The following is an 18,794-nucleotide window of genomic DNA, read 5'->3' as shown; positions in this document are numbered from 1 at the left end:
CTAGTCACAATCTTCACTTCCTCCTAAGCATTTAGGCTTTTGTCTTCCCTCACAAAATCTTCTATTATTACACTGCATCGTGGCAGTAGCAGCACAGCACTGTGCTTCACTCTTTCTCTTTGCTTCTATTTAGGCATCAGAGAACTTCATCTACTCATGCGCGGGATGCTGTGTCGCAACTTACATCCTGGGCATCTGCGATCGCCACAATGACAACATCATGCTGCGCTCCACTGGTCACATGTTCCACATTGACTTTGGCAAGTTCCTGGGCCATGCCCAGATGTTTGGCTCCTTCAAAAGGTAAATTATTTAGTATCTATGTATGAGTTGGAGTGCTTGTCAGTTATATCAGCTTTGATGCACTACCAGTGTTGTACCAGGATGTCAATTGTTGTCTTTTGTAATTACCAAGTAGTTATCATGGTGTAGGTTAAAGGTCCTGTACCAGCAGTGAGGAATGCTAACCTACAATTAAATGCATTAAGTTTTTGCCTATTGACCGATTCATTTCTTTATGCATCAAGATGAGTAGTGCATTGCACCTGTTAGGAATGGGCTGTTTGCCAGCCTGTGGTAATGCTGGTTGCAGCTTTCTTTCAGAAACTGTAACAGAACAGAACCTGGAACTGGAGAATCAGTTTCCATTACCATTAACACGCTGTTGTCGTGATCGACATCATCACTTACGTTGATGAGTCACTGGTTGGCTGTTAATTCAAGTTTATTCAAATTAAACGTATCGTATGTCCAAATCACACCAAATGGGACACTGCACTTTCCTGGGCCCTTAACAACACACAAGTGTGATAAGAGGAACAGTTCTTAAGAAATGCGAGAGAGATAGTCCACAGACAGAAAGACTGGAACTAGTAGATCGATGGATAGACAACAACATTTACACTGAAGTTGTCCTGATCATAATTTATGCGGAGGAAATTATTCATTGAGGACACATGTATGGTTTCAATGTTATTTTTTCCCCTTAATTTGGTAAAGTTATCTACAGATCTGTCTCTGAATTACATTTTTCGAGGAGAAATACAATCGCAGGATTAGATTTGAGGCATCACCTTGTTCATAGTTTGCACATGCACACATTTCCTGCTAGTGAGTCCAGGTGGGCTGCCCTACTACCACAGCACAATTCAGTTTTTGGCCTTGAACATCTTCCCTGAAGTACTTACAGGCTTTGTAGTAATTTGGTGAAGGCTGCTTCTCTGGTATTCGTGGTGGATTTTCCCGGGGATTTAAACCAAACCCTTTTGGATCCACACGCCTCTTTTTTCTAACTTCTTAGCTTCAGCAAAAATTGAAATTTCCTCTCCCCCCTCTTTCTCTCCCATCAGGGACCGAGCGCCATTCGTCCTGACCTCTGACATGGCATACGTCATCAACGGAGGCGAGCGTCCCACCAGTCGTTTCCAGCTCTTTGTAGACTTGTGCTGTCAGGCCTACAACCTCATCCGCAAGCACTCCGGCCTTTTCCTCAATCTGTTGTCACTGGTGAGACAAAACACACGCATTGGGCTTAAATGCACAGAGAGAGCGTGAACCCATTAATACATCAGTTATCTATATACACATACTTACTATCTTTTTATATATTCAGAGGTGTGTGTGTGTGTGTGTGTGTGTGTGTGTGTGTGTGTGTGTGTGTGTGTGTGTGTGTGTGTGTGTGTGTGTGTGTGTGTGTGTGTGTGTGTGTGTGTGTGTGTGTGTGTGTGTGTGTGTGTGTGTGTGTGTGTTTTTCTGCAGTTTTGGCCTCTTTCTTTTATTGCATCCTCTCTGTTTTGCTGAACTGTTTTTCACAGAGAGCAGTGCTCCGGCAGCTGTGCCTTGATAATAGATCAGTGCTTTACTGCTGACCTGGAAATGTCAGTTTATATGTGGCTATTTCATGATGTTTCTCTCAAGAATTTAGCTGAATACTGTATTTCTAAAGTGGAGAGTGTATTTATATCACTTTTCCAACACGTAGACAATTCATAGTGCTTCATGTAAGGCACAGTAATACATAAAACAACTTGTCTTTTGAAACTGTCTTTATTCTGAATATATAAAGTCATGAATGAAAATGGTTGACAGCCTGGAAGCCAAATATCACTTTGTGGTACTTGTATTCATGTTGTGGTTTTGGTATTAACTTCAATTAACTTTAATATAGATTTGCACTATTTTCAATATTTAGTCCTAATTGTATTGTTAATTGTCAAAAGTGTATTTGAACTTTTGTTCATCTCTTCTCATTGTGTGTCTTTGTGTTTATAGATGACGGCGTCAGGCCTCCCAGAGCTAACTGGCTCTCAGGACCTCAAATATGTGTTTGACGCTCTGCAGCCCCACAACACAGACGCTGAGGCAACTATCTTCTTTACCAGGTAAACAAGCCACAGCTTCTCTCTGCCCTTTAACTAAAACAACTGTGTCTACTAGAGAAATCAAACTATCCTCTAAGGTTTTTTTCTCATTTTGCCTGTTGTTTTTGATGGACATATAAATAGGAAAGTGAGTTGTTCACTTTTTAGTTACAAACACAAAATCCACCAGGTGTCAGTATTAGCTCAGGAGAAATAAGACTGCTGTAGTGGTTGTCTCATTATACCGCCACAAAGCTCCTGCCACACTAGCAGCAGTATCAGGTGTACGTTGTTTGTGTAATACTAGTTAGACTGGATTGGAACAGAACCCTGACAACAGAAGAGCCTGAGGTCAGAACACAATCTTGAGATTTTTGCTTTTGTCACTATCTCCTCTCTTTTGTCCCTGTATTTTCTCCTCTCTAGGTTAATTGAGTCCAGTCTGGGCAGCGTGGCCACCAAGTTCAACTTCTTTATCCACAACCTCGCCCAGCTACGATTCTCTGGCCTTCCGGCCAATGATGAGCCCATTCTGTCTTTCTCCCCCAAGACCTACACCATTAAACAGGAGGGCCGCATTCTCCAAACATCCATCTTTTCCTTCCAGAAAAGATACAACCCTGACAAGCATTATGTGAGTCCCACTGTATATATTTATCTTAAATCCTACTTACGTTTCCATGCTCCGTCACATCTCTGTATGTAAACTGGAAAACTGCTGACACCTGATGCATGGCTGTCTTCCTCTCTGTCCTCTGTGTGCAGACATATGTAGTGAGGATCCTGAGGGAAGGTCAGAACGAGCCGCAGTTTGTCTTCCGCACTTTTGATGAGTTCCAGGAGCTCCACAACAAACTGACCATACTTTTCCCGCTCTGGAAGCTACCGAGGTAGGATGTTCCCTTGGCTCTGACCCTCAGCCTCTTTGGCCCTGTTCAGACCTGGAAAAGACATCCAGTTTACAAATGTGTCCAAAGAAAATGATTCTGTCGTTATTTGTTGATCAGTACTGATATTGGGGGGGGAGGGGCACACAAACAAATCAACTTATGGGTACAGAAGCATAAAAATACATATGATTGATTGTTAAACTGTAGCTGAACAGAGCACATCAGGTGTATAGGCGGTCCTTCATATGTGGCCCAGGACGTATTTGTGTTCACACAGTAAAAAGAATGTGGCCACTTATGTCTCAGACAACCTCTGAATGTGGTTTGAGTGTTCTGATCTCTGAGCACATTGAGGGTGCGTTCAGACTGACCACTCATTATTTTAATACCAGGTCTGAATAGGGTCTTAATATTTCAAATGCTGATCTGATTTCTTTAATAGTAATCATTCAAACATTCCATTTCTTCAGTGGCACATCAGGGCATATCCCAGTGTGTTTATTAGCAAGGTAGATAGAATGTTTTTGGAAGACCTCGTGCTGCCAAACTTCAAAACCACTATTACCCACTTAGCTAGGTCCCTGTAACCTTTTCACAGTTCTGTGGTAGTAGATGTTCCATGTCTCTCTCTTTATCCCTAGTTTCTCGAACAAAATGGTGCTTGGTCGCACCCACATTAAAGATGTGGCAGCCAAGAGGAAGCTGGAGCTCAACAACTATGTCCACAACCTGATGAGGAGCTCCACGGAGGTCACTCATGTACGCAAACACAAACACACAAAGTTTCACTGATGATGCATTGCCTGGCTCCAAAACCTAACCTTAAACCTAAAACCCTCAAACAGCCCTTTGGATTTGTGTGGACTGTCCTAAACGTCCTCTGTCTGTATGGTCTAATAGTTGAACTGGTCGTCACAAAGATAGAAGCACAACTACACATACAAACGGAGTAATCAGTAAAATTTTGGGGGCAATTAAAGTAATGTGAACATGGCAGTGAAGTAATTGCAATATTTCTGTTTCTAGTGTGACCTGATCTACACCTTCTTTCATCCAATTGCACGAGATGAAAAGACAGAGGGTTTAGACGCCGTGCCCAAAGCACCAGGTAAATACCCGCTCTTTTCTTTCCTGTTCTTCTACTATTAATTATACTACTCACACACAAATATTCAGTGGAATGTACTTTTGGTTTCTTTCTCAGTTCAAATGAACACCAGCAAAAATGGCGGTTTCTCGGCCACAGAAGTAGTTGTCAAAAATGTACTGACAACAAAGAGCCACAACAACTACAATAAATACAATCACTGTGTAAAATGTTGAGTCTCATTTAGAAGCAAAATAAAAAGGCTTTATTTTGAAATGTGTGGTTTGGACTAGCTTTTATTGAAGAATCTGTGCATTCTTGTTATTCCACCTTCAAGATAATGATGTGTGACATTTGCCGTTGCAGAGCCTCCACTCAGTCCCACTTCTGGTCGGGTGGAAGGAGAAGTGAAGCTCTCGATCTCCTACAGGAACAGCACTCTCTTCATTATGGTCATGCACATCAGGGATCTGGTAAACACACGGATTCATTTAACTTAGTTCTGCTGCTTCATTCGTTTATCCGTCTGTTGTTATACTATTAATCCATTTTCCCCCCTCCAGGTGTCTGAAGATGGAACCGATCCCAACCCGTATGTTAAAACCTACCTGCTTCCAGATCCACACAAGACTTCCAAACGCAAGACAAAGATCTCGAGGAAAACCAGAAACCCTACTTTCAATGAGATGGTTAGGAAATCATTTTCTGTATTTACACCATGGGTTCAGTTTTAGAAATGCCAACTTCTGTTTTAAGTTTTTTCCTTTTGATAAGAACATGATTACCTGGGTCTTTACTCACGTCTTCATCGTCTTCTTCCACAGCTGGTGTACAGTGGCTACAGCAAGGAAACCCTGGGCCTGCGGGAGCTTCAGCTCAGCGTGCTCAGTGCTGAGTCACTGCGTGAAAACTACTTCCTTGGCGGCATCACGCTCAGACTCAAAGACTTTGACCTCAGCAAGGAGACGGTCAAGTGGTACAAACTTACAGCCGTCCCCTACTTCTAATCCCCAACCTGCCTCTCCCTGTAGCCGGGAACAAGTCTCCACACAAACGCTGCATTCACATCAAATGGGAATAGCTAACTGAGGGTGCCGTACTTTGAAAATATTGGTCTCCTCATCTCAACAAAATGCTTCTTCGTTTTCTGGGATTTCCGACATCACCAAATTTGAAGTATATATAGACCGTTTCTTTCACATTTACCATATTGTCGTTGAAAATATGTGTAGAACAACTGTAGAATCAGTAGGAACCTGATTCTGTCAAATTTCCTCAAGGCATCGTTACTGCTGCAAATAAGTTTTAACCATCGTTGTGTTGCCTCAGAAGTTATTCCCATGTGATGTCAATGCAGGCGGGCGACAGAACAGGCCAATTCACACACACCCCCTCAAAGAGAAGCCTGCTCATTCTTCACTATTCTCTCTCCCTCTTTAACTAATCAAGATTGTTTCTGTGACAAACAATCTCCGCTTATTTTGTGTCTTTTTCTCCTAAACTATAATGAAGAGCTGTAATGTTTTGTACATTTTGATATTAGAGGACCAAAACGGCTTACTTGCAGAAGAGTATATATAGATTGACACATTTATTTTTTAAGGACTAGAAAGGGGGGCTCACTTTTACACTTTCCATGTTTATTTCCTACATAGACAAATAGGAGGCATCAGGGTTCCCTGCACTCCGGCGGACACTTCTGGGTAGAGTAGTCCAACACACACCAGATTCCACGAAATAAAGAGTGACCTTATTATTCCCCGAGAATGTGCCAAAACGAATGAGGATGGCAAATCAAACCACTCTCCCTGACAGGGAGCTGAACAGGGTGCCTTTGTTTGTGCTCACAATCTCTTTTTAATGCTCGACTTGGCCTATATATATTTTATTAACAATGTGATATGTCCTTATTAAAGAAAAATCTATATTCTGTAAAGCTATATCAGTAGATCTTCCAGAGCAGGTCTGCTGCCGGACCGCCATCATAAGGATTTTTTTTTGTTGTCACAGTGGACTGCCACTTAATGCACACTACCAGGTCTTTCTCTCGTGGTATTACTTGACTATTTTCACACAGCACACATTAAAGGGGAATTTGTATCATAAGCTTTGGAACGTGCTCTTGTCTGTGCTCTGGATGAGGAAATTACAGTTGCCCTGATCATGACACTGATCACATGTCAGTTTCAGACGTTTCCCAGTTTCCCGTTTTTCAGACTTGCAGAGAGCCGTCTGGGAACCGGATTTAAAACTAGAGACAGGACATGAGGCTCGTTCAGCTCAGGCAGCGACAGCAGACCCACTCCTAGTGCCTCACTGTGGTGTAATGACGCCATGCTGGCCAAACGTCTCACAATAACTCAAACTGCCAGTGAAGTCCACATCCAGTCAGGTTTTCTAGTATTTCTAACTGAGCACAGATCAGCAGTAAAAGGGCAACTTTAACTTTACGTATCTTTACAAAAAGGGAACCAGATGCTGAGCAAGAAATTAGCTGCTTTCCCCTCCGCTCGCTAACTATAAATCTAAACTTGTTAATGTTTAATAAAGAAATTATGATGAATTTATCTAAAAAAAGTTTTTTTTAAGAGAAGATCTACACAACAGTGATCTGAGAGTAACTCTCTAAATATTAGTGACTTGATCCTCTCTTTTAGTGACTGTACAAAGAAAGCAAGCAGAGTTTGTATTAACATGGCCAGTTATTTATTCTTAATTGGTGACCTGTAACCTGAATGGATCAGTGTGTACTGTAATCCCTCTTTCCTAAAGCAAATAAATGTTTTTGGAACAAAACTTGATGTGACACTTTACTTGGGTGTGTTGGGTGTACATGGGGTTTGTGTTTTATTTGAACCAGATACATGAGGTAACTGCCGTCGGCTTCATGAACACAGACATGAGTTTGAATTGTATTTAATGGATCATCTACATTGAGCCAACTGATCCAGTGACACAATCCAGGGTCGGTGCAATCGCCAAGTGCTTGAGGAGAGTCTGCTGGCAGTGTCTTTTTCAACAGGGTTTTATTAAGTTTACTTTTTTCCTTTTTTACTGCATACGTTTATTTCTCAAGGTCAAGGTATGTAGACAGTTCTCAGGCCAGTGACCAACAGTTGGGCCTCTTACAATTTCATTTTTAGTTGAAAGTTTACAGCTTTAGACCCAGGAGCATAAATCTAAATTCTAATCTCTCACCCACATGTGAAATATAACTATTAGTAACTTGTTTAATTGGACTTTTATAAACTCAGATTCTGATAAGAACATTGCCAGCAGATATTCCAGAGCCATAGTCTACAACACTTGAGAAATAACTTCATGTGTTAGTTTTAGGGCATATCATTAAATTTAGAGATTTAGGTATATGCACAATATACAGACCGTTCAATTAACTGCTGTAAGTGTAGATTCTGACATGGCCTCCATACAGGCCAGAGGTTAGACTGGGCGAAACAATGATATGACTTCCTCTTAATTTTGATGTATTTCAAATGATGTTGTGCCACAACCAAAACGAGGCTGATGACAGACTGCCTCTTTTTCCAGCCAGTAAGTATTCAGTCCTCTTCACTTTGTCTATTTTCTAATTGTTAATAGATAATTTGGAAATTTGTACTCGGCTGTCCACACTTAAGAATCCACAGTTGCAAAGAGAATATTTTCCAAAGTCATAGAAAAATCACAAACTCAAATCTCTTATTGACATAAGTACTAATCCCCTTGATTCAGTACTTTGTAGAAGACACTTTTAGCAGCATTTACAGCCACAAGCTTGGTGTTAGTTTCTATGAGCTCCGAATGCCTGGATTTGGGCAGTTGTCATTCCAGTCTCAGGTCAGGTGCACTCAGGAGCAGGTTTTCTTCAATGGCTCCTCTGTATTTGGCTGCATTCACTTCTCCCTCAGTTACGACCACTCTCCCAGTCCCCGAAGCTGAGAAGATCCCCCGTAGCTTAATGCTTCACCAAGATATATTTTTGGGAGTTATGACTGCAGAGTAGAATAAATGTTTTCCTCGTGGCGTCAGGATATTTTAATAACATTTGACAAACTCAAAGCAGGTTTTCATTGGCCTTTTTACTCAAAGTGACTTCCTTCCATCACCTCTGCCATAAAGATTTGATCGATGAAGAGCGTCTGAGATGGTTCTCCTTCCAGCAGGTTCTGCCTTCTTCAGAGAACTACCTCTTTACTCAATTTGACTTGATGGCCTACTGCTGGAAAACCGCTGGTGGTTCCAAACTTCCTCTATTTCACAAATTGAGGTCACTGGGAACACTGGAAGCTTTAGAGATGCATCACCACAGGAGGTCTACAGAAGGTTTCTTGGAGTCATGGTTTGGTTTATTTCTAAAACAGTGTGTTTTGTGGGACCTTATCACAGATGTGGGCCTTTCTAAACGATAATGAGATGCAATTCAGTTTTGCCACATGAGGACTCCATCGAGTTCAAGCCCCTTCTCAAGGAAAATGAAAGAAAACAGGATGTTCCTGACCACAATCTGGAGAATTTGTATTTAATTGACACAAATATCCCGAAAGCATGTTTTAATATTATCATTAAAGGTGTGTAGATTGATTGTTATAGTATATTAAATGAAACATACATGACAGAAGAAAATATAAGGTCTAATTTCTTATATATAGTTTTAAGTTATCTATTATTTTAATCAGATAAAAAGATGGACGCCACTTCAACTGTATTTAGTCCGTTACTAATCTATCTTGGACGAAATTACCTTTAAGCCTTTGAGTTAAAATTATTTTTTATAAAATCCTTTGGTTTTTTTCACGCTGTAAATAAACGTTCAAACCTTTAACAACAATTTTACTCGAAAACGTTGAGCAGTGTTTGTGACGCACCCTTCTGCGTCATTGCGTCATTTCCGACGCAGGCGCAAAATACCATTTTCTGTCGCGTGTGCGGCCTCTCTTCCTCTACCGCCATCATGGGTCGCATGCACGCTCCCGGGTGAGCTCTCGTTCTATCGTTTAAAGTTATTATTTAGCCCAGCAGGCTCGGCTTTTATGGCGAGATGTTATTTGTAAACGTGTTTGCAGTCACCGGGGATCAAACTGGACTCTTTAATTTGGCCTAGAAAGGAGAAAAAGACTTAAATACTCGCAGCCTCGCCATGTACAACACCTCCAGCTAGCACGGTAGCTAGCACGTTAGCTAGCGTTAGCTGGTTAGCTAGCATTAGCTAACAGCGCTGAGGGCTCACCGCGATTTTCTGTATTTAGTTTCCAGTATAAAGTCAGTGATATGACACACACTTAGCACCTACTATAATAACTTCCTGCTCTGTCTGAAGAACAGAACCAGATTTAATGAAGCGTTTGACGTTCAGTAGCACGAGTTAGAAGCTGACACCAGCCGGGCCTCGTTCAAGTGCGGCTCCTGGAACGATTTCTTCTTTAGTGTTAGATGTGATTGTTTCTCTTGGTTGTTCTCAGTCAAACGGTCACACTGTCTAACTAGTCTGTATTTTCCACAGAAAGGGCTTGTCCCAGTCTGCTCTGCCTTACAGGCGCAGTGTTCCCACTGTGAGTACACGCACACACGATGTGGTTTAATATCTATCACTGGCACAAAGAGAACCGTGAACCATATTTAACCATATAATCATGAATTGCAGTGGCTGAAACTTACATCTGATGATGTCAAAGACCAGATCTTCAAGCTGGCCAAGAAGGGTCTGACCCCCTCTCAGATTGGTAAGGCCGTCTATGAGACATAGAAATTCACCAATGTCTTATTATAATGGTTTGTAAAGATGACGATTTCATTTTATTGGTCACCCAATAAATTGTACTTGTCATGTAGGAAGACAGACTTCCTCAGAAGCAGGTTCAATCAAATGTTGTAAATTAAATGCTATCATTGGTCAAGGGTAGTAAATGATTAGTAAAAATCTTTTTCTTCTAACTTTTTTCTTTGATATTAATTTTACTGGGGTAAATAACAGATGTCATTTGTTGACCTCCTATAGTTTTTGCTATTAAGTCAATAAGTGGGATGAACAAAATAATGGAAACAAAATGCTACTTAACACCCAACAGGCTGCAGCCTCAAAAAGGGAATATTTAGCTCATGCTTCAAGTTTAGTTTGTCTCTTATTTGTTCAATGTTTTGCTGAATTATCTGGGGTGAAGAAGCTGATATGGCAAATAACGCAAACTGTTGTTTAATGAGAAACAAACAGCCCCCACGTTTCAAGCCTGTTTGTCACCATGTCTAGGTGTGATTCTGAGGGACTCTCATGGTGTGGCTCAAGTACGTTTTGTCACTGGAAACAAGATCCTGAGGATCCTCAAGACCAAGGGATTGGCCCCTGATCTGCCCGAGGATCTTTACCACCTGATCAAGAAGGCTGTGGCAGTCAGGAAGCATCTGGAGAGAAACAGAAAGGTATAATCAGATCTGATAACATATATCAAATATGAGCCTGTGAATGGTGTTCACTTTGCAAAGCCAGGTGTTTTAATGTTGATGTCAGTTCCTGGTTTCTGCATCTGCATATCCTGAAGGGTATGCATGGTGTAAATTGCATCACAATCTGAAGTCTGCAGCTGTTGTTGGACATTTGCATGCAGTCCTACATCTTATTCTTTTACTGTTTATTCCCCACCATAATCGAATTCTTATATAAATTTTATGCTTTCTGATTGTGGCATTTAATTCAGCCCGAATACAACAATTGAATACTTCCCTTCTATTATTTGGAGGTTGTCCTCATGTTTTCTATTTTGAATGTATACACATAATTCAGTTGTAGCATGGAGAGAAACACCTCCGTGTCTAGACTGTCCTTCAGCGAGCATGCAGAAACCATGAACTCACCTTACTACTGACTTGCTGTTTTTTTTAGTGTTAGTGTCCACTCGCATACTCTGGATTGGTGACAAGCTGGATTTGCATGCAACTTCAAATGTTTTTTTTTTTATACCATAATTGAACCGATTATGTGGTTATGAGCTTATCACAACCGAGTTGATGGAAATCTCCAGAATTAACTAATATCAAATGAATTGAGCAGTTTTCTTGTTTTTTTTTTTTAAACCTAAATTAAGCTGCTCAAAGAGTTAACCAGTTATAAAGGAAAAATAATAATTTGAGTCCCTAGCAAAGGCAGTTATTGGGGTTTGCATGAATGGATTCAAATGTTAAGTAATTCCAACGCCACATAACATTTTGTTTTCTGTACTCACAGGACAAGGATGCCAAGTTCCGACTGATTCTCGTTGAGAGCAGGATCCACAGGCTGGCCCGTTACTACAAGACCAAGAGAGTACTGGCCCCCAACTGGAAGTAGTATGTATTGGTTCTGCATTGGGAACCTTTTCTAGATATATTTAGTTTGAAAAATACTAACCCCATGCTGGTACACACAGCTTGTCATGAAAAAAAGCACAATTCATTGTCCTGCTCTTCCCTTTATAAAGTGCAGCGATATTTCTATTGTGCTATAAAAAAGCTGGAGGTAAATTAGCAAAGTGGCTACACGTGCCACCTTTGCCAGTCCCCTTCACACAGTCAAATATACATTTCCTGAGTGTTTTCTAACAGTTTGGTCATTAGACTGATGCACAGTCAACTTTTTAGCATCATTATACCAGACATATAGATCCATATTGGTAAAGTTTGTACTTATTTCTCACAATGTAATCTAGTCCTACATTTTTGTTTTTCAATCAAATGTAAGTCTACACTTGATTCCAGTCACCCACATAGCAATATGATCAGTTAATTAACTTCATTAGTGGAGGCTGGCCATAAACAAAATGAATGCAACTATAGTTAGAATAATACACAAATGCTATGCTGTATTCACACTTTGAGATGTCTTTTCATAATCACTTCCAATCACATAATGGCTCTATAAAAATTCTTCAACATCTAGTGTTACTTATTAAAGTCCAGGTGGTCCTTTTGAGAGGTGCTCCCTCTAATGGTTTGTTTCTTTCTGTTCACAGTGAGTCCTCTACGGCCTCTGCTCTGGTGGCATAAAGACACACTTTTTTTGGGTTAATAAAACCATGTAAATTGGAAATTGTTCTGTCTTTTTTATATGACTGGATCTTAAACCATTGGATTAGGCATCAGTGGTTTAATGTAACTTTACTACATTTGCTCAAGCGTTGTTTAATTTTGAGGTGCTTTACTTGAATATTTCCAGTTTATGCTACATGAATAATGAAATAGTCCACAACATTTAATCTAACGGTTTTGGCTTGTTCCTCTTCTGGTTAATATTTTGTTAATAAATAAATTATAAAATAGTTACAAGATCAAAGATGTTTCAAACCATTTAGACACAGTATGAGTTAAAACTAATTGTATGGATGGGTCTCATTGAAATCAGCTGTTCCACTGCAACATTTTACATGAATTTGATCCAAAAATAATTGGCAAAGATTATACTTGTAGTGATATTAATTTTGAACTTGAGTAGGGTTTAAATGCAGTATTTGTACTATTATGAAACTGGTATTGATTCACAAGCATCTCATTAGAACTTTTTTCTATGAACGCAGGGTACTATGTGTTTTTCTGGGGGCGGAGCATAATACTTGGCTTCCATTTTAACAACTTACATAAAATCATAAAAAATGAAATGGTACATTCATTATGTCAAGAAATTCTACATGAATACAAAGGACAGAAACGGAAAATATCGGGAAGTTACGGTCACTTTCCATGCGTCATACGTAATAACGTCATTTAAGGGCGGCGCCTTTGCTGAGTGACAGCTGCTGCGTCCAATCACAGCTTGGCATAACGTCAGGTTTGTATATTTAAAGAGGAAGTTACAGCATCGAGTCATTTCCAGCTTCTACACCGACGATAACACAACACAGACAAACATGGAGACAACACAGGACAACATCTGACGGAGCAAAGCGACAACATGTCTCGGACCCACCGGAAAATGAAGCGACAGCTGCTCGACGTCTCTCTGTCCCCGACAAGTTCTCAACATCTACTAGTTTTTGACGAGGAATACCAGAATACGTGAGGGTTTAACCGCCACAGGCCAAGAAGAAGAAGAGGAGGAAGAGAGAGAAGAAGTGAAAATGTCTCCGACTGTCGGTGTCGACCAGGCTCCGGAACAAGCGGCCATGGAGAGATTCGGTAGCGGAGGGAAGGCGCTGCTGCCTTGGACCAAACAGATGCTCACCGTGATGTGGGAACAGCTTCGGCTGCTGCTGCAGGTCATTTACTGCACCTTCATGTCCGGTGAGAGCAAACCACCAGCTACAGCTGCTTTGTAGCGTTAGAGTAACATGTCCGGTTTAACATGTTTGTTTTAACATGTCAAGTTTAACATGTCAGGTTTAACATGTTCGGTTTTATGTCAAGTTTAACACGTTCATATCACTGTGGTAAAGTTCAACCGTTTTGATGCGTCACGAGAACGACTGACAGTTCGTCACTCTCCTGTTTCCTTGGTATCAATAACGACATAATGTAAATTTAGCAGCGCATATAAAAACACACACTTAGTATGTCCTTAGTGACCACTTGTCTATATTTAGATAGGGAACGTGAGCTGGGTTTAGACCGTCGCGAGACAGGTTAGTTTTACCCTACTGATGATGTGTTGTTGCAATAGTAATTAGTGGAATGAGAGGTTAAGTGATGAAACATGTAGTATATCTAACAGAATCGAGCCTTTAACACCAATCAAGCTCCGCAAACAGCCAATACGACACATACACATGTAACAAACAAGGATCAATGAGAAAACACATACCCACACCGGATCATACGAGCGGATCATACACACGTATTGATCATGAATGAAGTTGGAAACCACAGATGAGTGATCTTAAAACAAAACTATTTAATATGTAACAAACCAAAGATATCTTGAATTAAGTTATACACGCTAACATTTTATGATGGTCTAATACTAATGTAGAAATGATTGTTAAATTATTTGTTATTTTGTCATGGTTTCTTTCTTTACTCACTAACCTAAGCTTCAACTAGTTAAGTTAATTCTGCGTATAAAGGATGGGCGTATTAATCCTTAATACCTTTTTGTCTTCTACCAGATTTCTCATGTAAAATGAATATGTGGACCAAAATAAACCGATTGGAAAAAAAAAATGAATTGATGTTTGCCTACTGTAGATATTATTTTAAAGAAAACATAGGATTTTCTACTTCTATTCTATTTTCTATTACTTCTGTGTGTGTGACTTATTTATCCTCTGTTGAATTTCAAACCATTTTCACACTGTCTTCTTGTTTTTCCAGTTTTTCAATTGTTAAGGTTCGAGGTCCACGTGAGAATCACAGATGAGACAGGTCAGCACATCCAGCACATGAGCACCACAGCCAATCCAACAGAATCCTTCCTGTTCTCCTCATTGTTTGACGGAGACAACGGAGTCATGGTCGGCGGATCAAATCCCCTCTCTGAGTTCTGCTCGGATGTCGACCCCTTTGCCGACGACCTGTGCTGCGGACTCGTGGATGACTTTGTGTCCAGAACGGCCGGAAAAGAAGAGGGCATCTTTCTGGGCTTTGCTGGCGACTGGAACGTCTTTGTGTCAAGCAGCGACAGCTCCAGTTCAAACGAGGCCTGTCATAAAAGACGTGAAAATTTCTTCAGACAAGATCATTCAAAAACAAAAGTTGTCAAACAGGAGACTTCAGAAGAGGACAGGAGCTCAGACTGCAGTAGTGAGGAAGACCAGAACTTAGTGGAATTTGACAGTGAGGAAAGTAAGGCCCTTTGGGAGTCTCTGTCAAAATCGAGTGATCCTTACAATCCCTTCTTTTTCTCTGCGTGCATTTCAACAAACACCGGCATGGGGAAAAGTAAAACCCAAGCGAGGGACAGTAGCGACACTGACATCATGTCAGTGAGCAAGACCAGCGAGAAGACGTTGGGGCCTCGAGGCCTGAAGTTTTGGGCCAGTCGCTCTGACAGCGAGAGCAGTTGGGCCAGTTCGGACGATTCGAGCCCTGATGTGGACAAAGAGGAGAGTGAGAGGCTTTGGGAGTTCTTCAGCAGTCCTGCAGACCCCTACAACCCCATGTGCTTTACTGCGTGCACAGTCGGCAACACATCTCTTCAAACCACCTCCACCACAGTCTCTAAAGTACAGGCCTCCCTTCCTGCACCCCCCTCCAGGTCAGACACCGATGAGGAGAGCAGCCTTCCTCCTTCATCTGAGGATGATGAAGATGACCAGTTGTGGAAGTTTCTCTGCCAGAAGGATGATCCGTTCCACCCTCTTAACTTTCAGGCTTGCCTCCAGAGCTCAACCACAGCACTCCAGTCTGAGGAAGATCCAGATGCACTTAAAGTCCACCACACAAAAAATTCACCCACGAAGAGCAAGAAATGTAAAAAAGACTCCAAAACACTCAGAAGATCCAGCAGCAAGCCCTCTCGACCAGACAGGCTGTCAAAGCATCACCCCCACCAAGACAAAACACTGGTGCCGTGGAAAAGACCTGGACAAACACACCAGTCCCCTCCAGAGGAGAGAAAGGAGAGCAACACCTGCACCAAAAAGGTGATGAACTAATAATAACTCATTGCTACACTGTCGGATTAGATGAAGCATGAAACGACAGAGTCTGAAATATAAAAATAGACTTGATATTGCTGAGCTTTGAATTGGCTTTGATTGTCAAGACAAATGGTGAATTAGTTATAAGAATTAGCTGTAACCCTGGACTCGCAGATTTGAGTTGCGTTAATGCTTGATGGTGGGCGCGTCCAACACTTGATGCTGGTGCGATCCTTATGATGACAACAATCACATCATGCTTTCATGCTTAGGACACACAACACAGTATCATGGTAACGTGTCATACTATCTGTCAACGCAATGCTTCAAACAAGTACACAGCAAATTAGAATGGCACTCAGTAGAGCACATACGTCCACCAGGCCCAACAGTCCCCCCATGAAACGATCACTTACATCACTGTATACTGGGGTAAAATTCCCCACAGTTAGTTAAACTGTTAAATCTTAATTACTGTTATGATTATGTTGAGACTGTCAGGCGTCAACCAAAGTTAGTAAGACTCCAAGACTCAGGCGTAGCAAGCAACGGGCTTGTGTTGTGAAAACATGGCTGAGCGAGTGGCAGGCAGGTGGGGACTGCAACCAGGAGAGCTGCTAGTGCTCTGGCCAGAGCTAACAAATGTTAGGATTCACTGTCACCAAACTGTGAGCATTTAACAAACGCTGATATATTGTCCTTACTTTAATATCTGGTGTTGACGTCTGCACTTAGCGTTACAAGATGTGGTGTATCTTCAGTGGTGTATGTCTCCCTGGCTGAAGTCTCCGGTCACGTGCAGTGAGCGCACGGGCAGGGCTCTAGCAGGCACGCAGGTTGTTTACTGACTGGTACACCGACCAATCATTTCATTAAGACCAAATGAAATGATTGGTGGTGTTTATGACAGTCCTGTAGGGCCACATACTGGCTTCTTTTTCGTTCTTTTTTTTCAGATGATTCATTTTTATTTATTAAGGGCTACCAGGAAGGGGATTAAAACAAATCAGATAAAAAGTGTTGCAGAAACAAATTACCAACCCCACCTCTAAATTGATATATTAATATATCCAGGGAGTGTCTTCTAATGACTGTAGCTGACTGAGACTGAAAGTCAGAGATAAGTGCCAATTCCTGTTGTCAGCCAACTCACACTGTACTGTTCAGTGTGTTGTTGATTACTGTTGGTTAGCAACGCTGTTGGTCGTCATGACTAAGTCGGTCATGTGACTCAATAGAGTCAGCAGAGACTAAAGAAGTTGCAGCAGGATTACATTGTCATTTTAAACCCATCTAAATTATTACATCAGACTCCAAAAATACATCCTGAGGCAGAAAAACATGACTGAAAACACGTCTGTCTGAGAAATGTCAGTGCTGGAAAGTACCTGCTTTCTCTTTTTTCATTTGTAGTTTAACACTTATGGTGATAACCATTTTTTAATGTCTCTTTTTGACATTTAATTATCTCTTTACTTACATTGGCAGCTGATAATAAACTCAAAAGAAGCTCACATCATCTGGATCATTTCAGCCATGTTTATTCATTATTTTTTGTCTTTTCTTCTGGATTTCAGGTGCGATTTTCTCCTCTGGTCCAAGTCCATGTCGTGCGGACCTGGCTGTTTGCTCGCCAGGCGTCTCGTAAAGGACGCTGGGAGGAAATGGCACGAGACCGGGACCGCTTCCAGAGGCGGATCCAGGAAACTGAGCGGGACATCAGCCACTGCCTCACTCTGCCCCACAGAGAGAAGATGAGGGCGTACCTGGACGGTGCCTTAAAATAGATAAATAATTCTTCAGCATTGAATTTTTTATTTCATTTTTTTTGGATGAGAACTCGTGATTGGTTGCAATGCAACAGTGATTTTGATTTCGGCCAAATAGAAATTTGATGTTAGGCCAACGTCAATGTTTGGTGTTGTGTTGAACAACTTTGTACCTCAAAATGATTTTTCTACATTGTGTGACTGTTGCACTGACTGACATGTTCTCATATTAACCTCAGCATTAATGTGTGGAATGTTGTTTTTGTACGCCTTATATTCTGACCTAGTAATGTAACTTATGTATTTATGCCCTATGGAGCTTGTCTTTGATTTTTTGATGGTTTAACTGTTATTTATATGTTTGTATGTGACATGAAACAACCACCACCTCAGTGGTGAGTCTAGAAGGTGAAAGTAGATAATGATGATATCATTAAAAACAGACTTTTACAGCACCATGTGTTTTGTAAAGTTTTAGTGAACTTTCACCTTGTTTAATTCTGGTGTCATTTGAAGATTTTAGTTTGAGATTTAAGTTTTTGTCCTGTATTTTCTTTTATGATGGCAGGTCACAGTGGCCATTTAGCACTGAGTACGAAGATGGATGTCTTTATTGATATTATTGTTGTAATTATATCCACTGCAAATATTCAAACACTGTCCCGTGTGACTCACTCAACTTTTCAAGGTAACACCACGTATCTCAAAATATGATTAGCAGAAGATTTTTCTGAAGGTGCTTTGTCAAATTAATAAACTTTGTTACACTATGTTTTGTGGTTTTCACTTATCACTGCACAACACTACACTCACACAGCTAAAAATTGGACAAAGGACTTGTACATGTCAGATTAAAATCTTTAATGATCAACAATATTTACTTAAGAACTCAGAAAATAACATACAAACAACATCAGTGCGGCAGGCACTACAGGAATTTAAAAAGGGAAGACCTTTTTTTACAATAGATAAATAGCAATTACAATAATGGAGCAAGACTATCAATCATGAGGGAAATATTGTCATGAATCAGTAGATGACATATTCCTGTTTAGCAACATTTTACATTAAAATTATACAAGTTCATAAAATAGATATTCCATGATTAAATCAGTAGTCTCCAAAAATCTTTAGCACACGATGAGTTTCAA

General features: G+C 40.8%; 3 protein-coding genes and 1 non-coding gene across 5 annotated transcripts in view; all 4 read left to right on the top strand.

Moving 5' to 3' along the window:
- The window catches only part of pik3c2a (phosphatidylinositol-4-phosphate 3-kinase, catalytic subunit type 2 alpha), a 43,741-nt gene extending 37,298 nt beyond the window's left edge, over positions 1-6,443 (top strand). Inside the window, exons 24-33 of the mRNA XM_034588929.1 lie at positions 134-303; positions 1,350-1,506; positions 2,272-2,381; positions 2,787-2,994; positions 3,126-3,250; positions 3,892-4,009; positions 4,277-4,358; positions 4,704-4,810; positions 4,901-5,026; positions 5,162-6,443. Of these exons, the coding sequence (XP_034444820.1) occupies positions 134-303; positions 1,350-1,506; positions 2,272-2,381; positions 2,787-2,994; positions 3,126-3,250; positions 3,892-4,009; positions 4,277-4,358; positions 4,704-4,810; positions 4,901-5,026; positions 5,162-5,344 (1,386 nt within the window). The 3' untranslated portion in view covers positions 5,345-6,443. The remainder of the gene's footprint in view (positions 1-133; positions 304-1,349; positions 1,507-2,271; positions 2,382-2,786; positions 2,995-3,125; positions 3,251-3,891; positions 4,010-4,276; positions 4,359-4,703; positions 4,811-4,900; positions 5,027-5,161) is intronic.
- Positions 6,444-9,201: 2,758 nt separating this feature from the next.
- rps13 (ribosomal protein S13) lies at positions 9,202-12,393 on the top strand. Its single transcript, XM_034589053.1, has 6 exons — positions 9,202-9,311; positions 9,838-9,886; positions 9,979-10,057; positions 10,582-10,751; positions 11,554-11,654; positions 12,317-12,393. The coding sequence occupies exons 1-6, from the start codon at positions 9,289-9,291 to the stop codon at positions 12,348-12,350; spliced, it is 456 nt and encodes a 151-aa protein (XP_034444944.1). The 5' UTR covers positions 9,202-9,288; the 3' UTR covers positions 12,351-12,393.
- On the top strand, positions 11,749-11,878 carry LOC117763924. Its single transcript, XR_004614277.1, has one exon. It is a non-coding gene; the product is annotated as a small nucleolar RNA SNORA19 (small nucleolar RNA).
- A 755-nt stretch (positions 12,394-13,148) lies between the features above and the next one.
- Positions 13,149-18,412, top strand: LOC117763665. Of its 2 annotated transcripts, XM_034589001.1 has the most exons (3): positions 13,149-13,580; positions 14,607-15,499; positions 15,533-18,412. In XM_034589001.1, the coding sequence occupies exons 1-3, from the start codon at positions 13,418-13,420 to the stop codon at positions 15,887-15,889; spliced, it is 1,413 nt and encodes a 470-aa protein (XP_034444892.1). In that variant the 5' UTR covers positions 13,149-13,417; the 3' UTR covers positions 15,890-18,412. The 2 variants fall into 2 exon arrangements, with proteins under 2 accessions (XP_034444892.1, XP_034444891.1); XM_034589000.1 differs by having other exon boundaries at positions 14,607-18,412.
- Positions 18,413-18,794: the final 382 nt, after the last annotated feature.

Source organism: Hippoglossus hippoglossus, chromosome 6 (assembly GCF_009819705.1).
Source record: "Hippoglossus hippoglossus isolate fHipHip1 chromosome 6, fHipHip1.pri, whole genome shotgun sequence".
In the NCBI taxonomy this organism is placed as follows: Eukaryota; Metazoa; Chordata; class Actinopteri; order Pleuronectiformes; family Pleuronectidae; genus Hippoglossus; species Hippoglossus hippoglossus.
The sequence above is the reverse complement of the archived record's forward strand: the minus strand, read 5'-3'. Positions and strand labels throughout refer to the sequence as shown.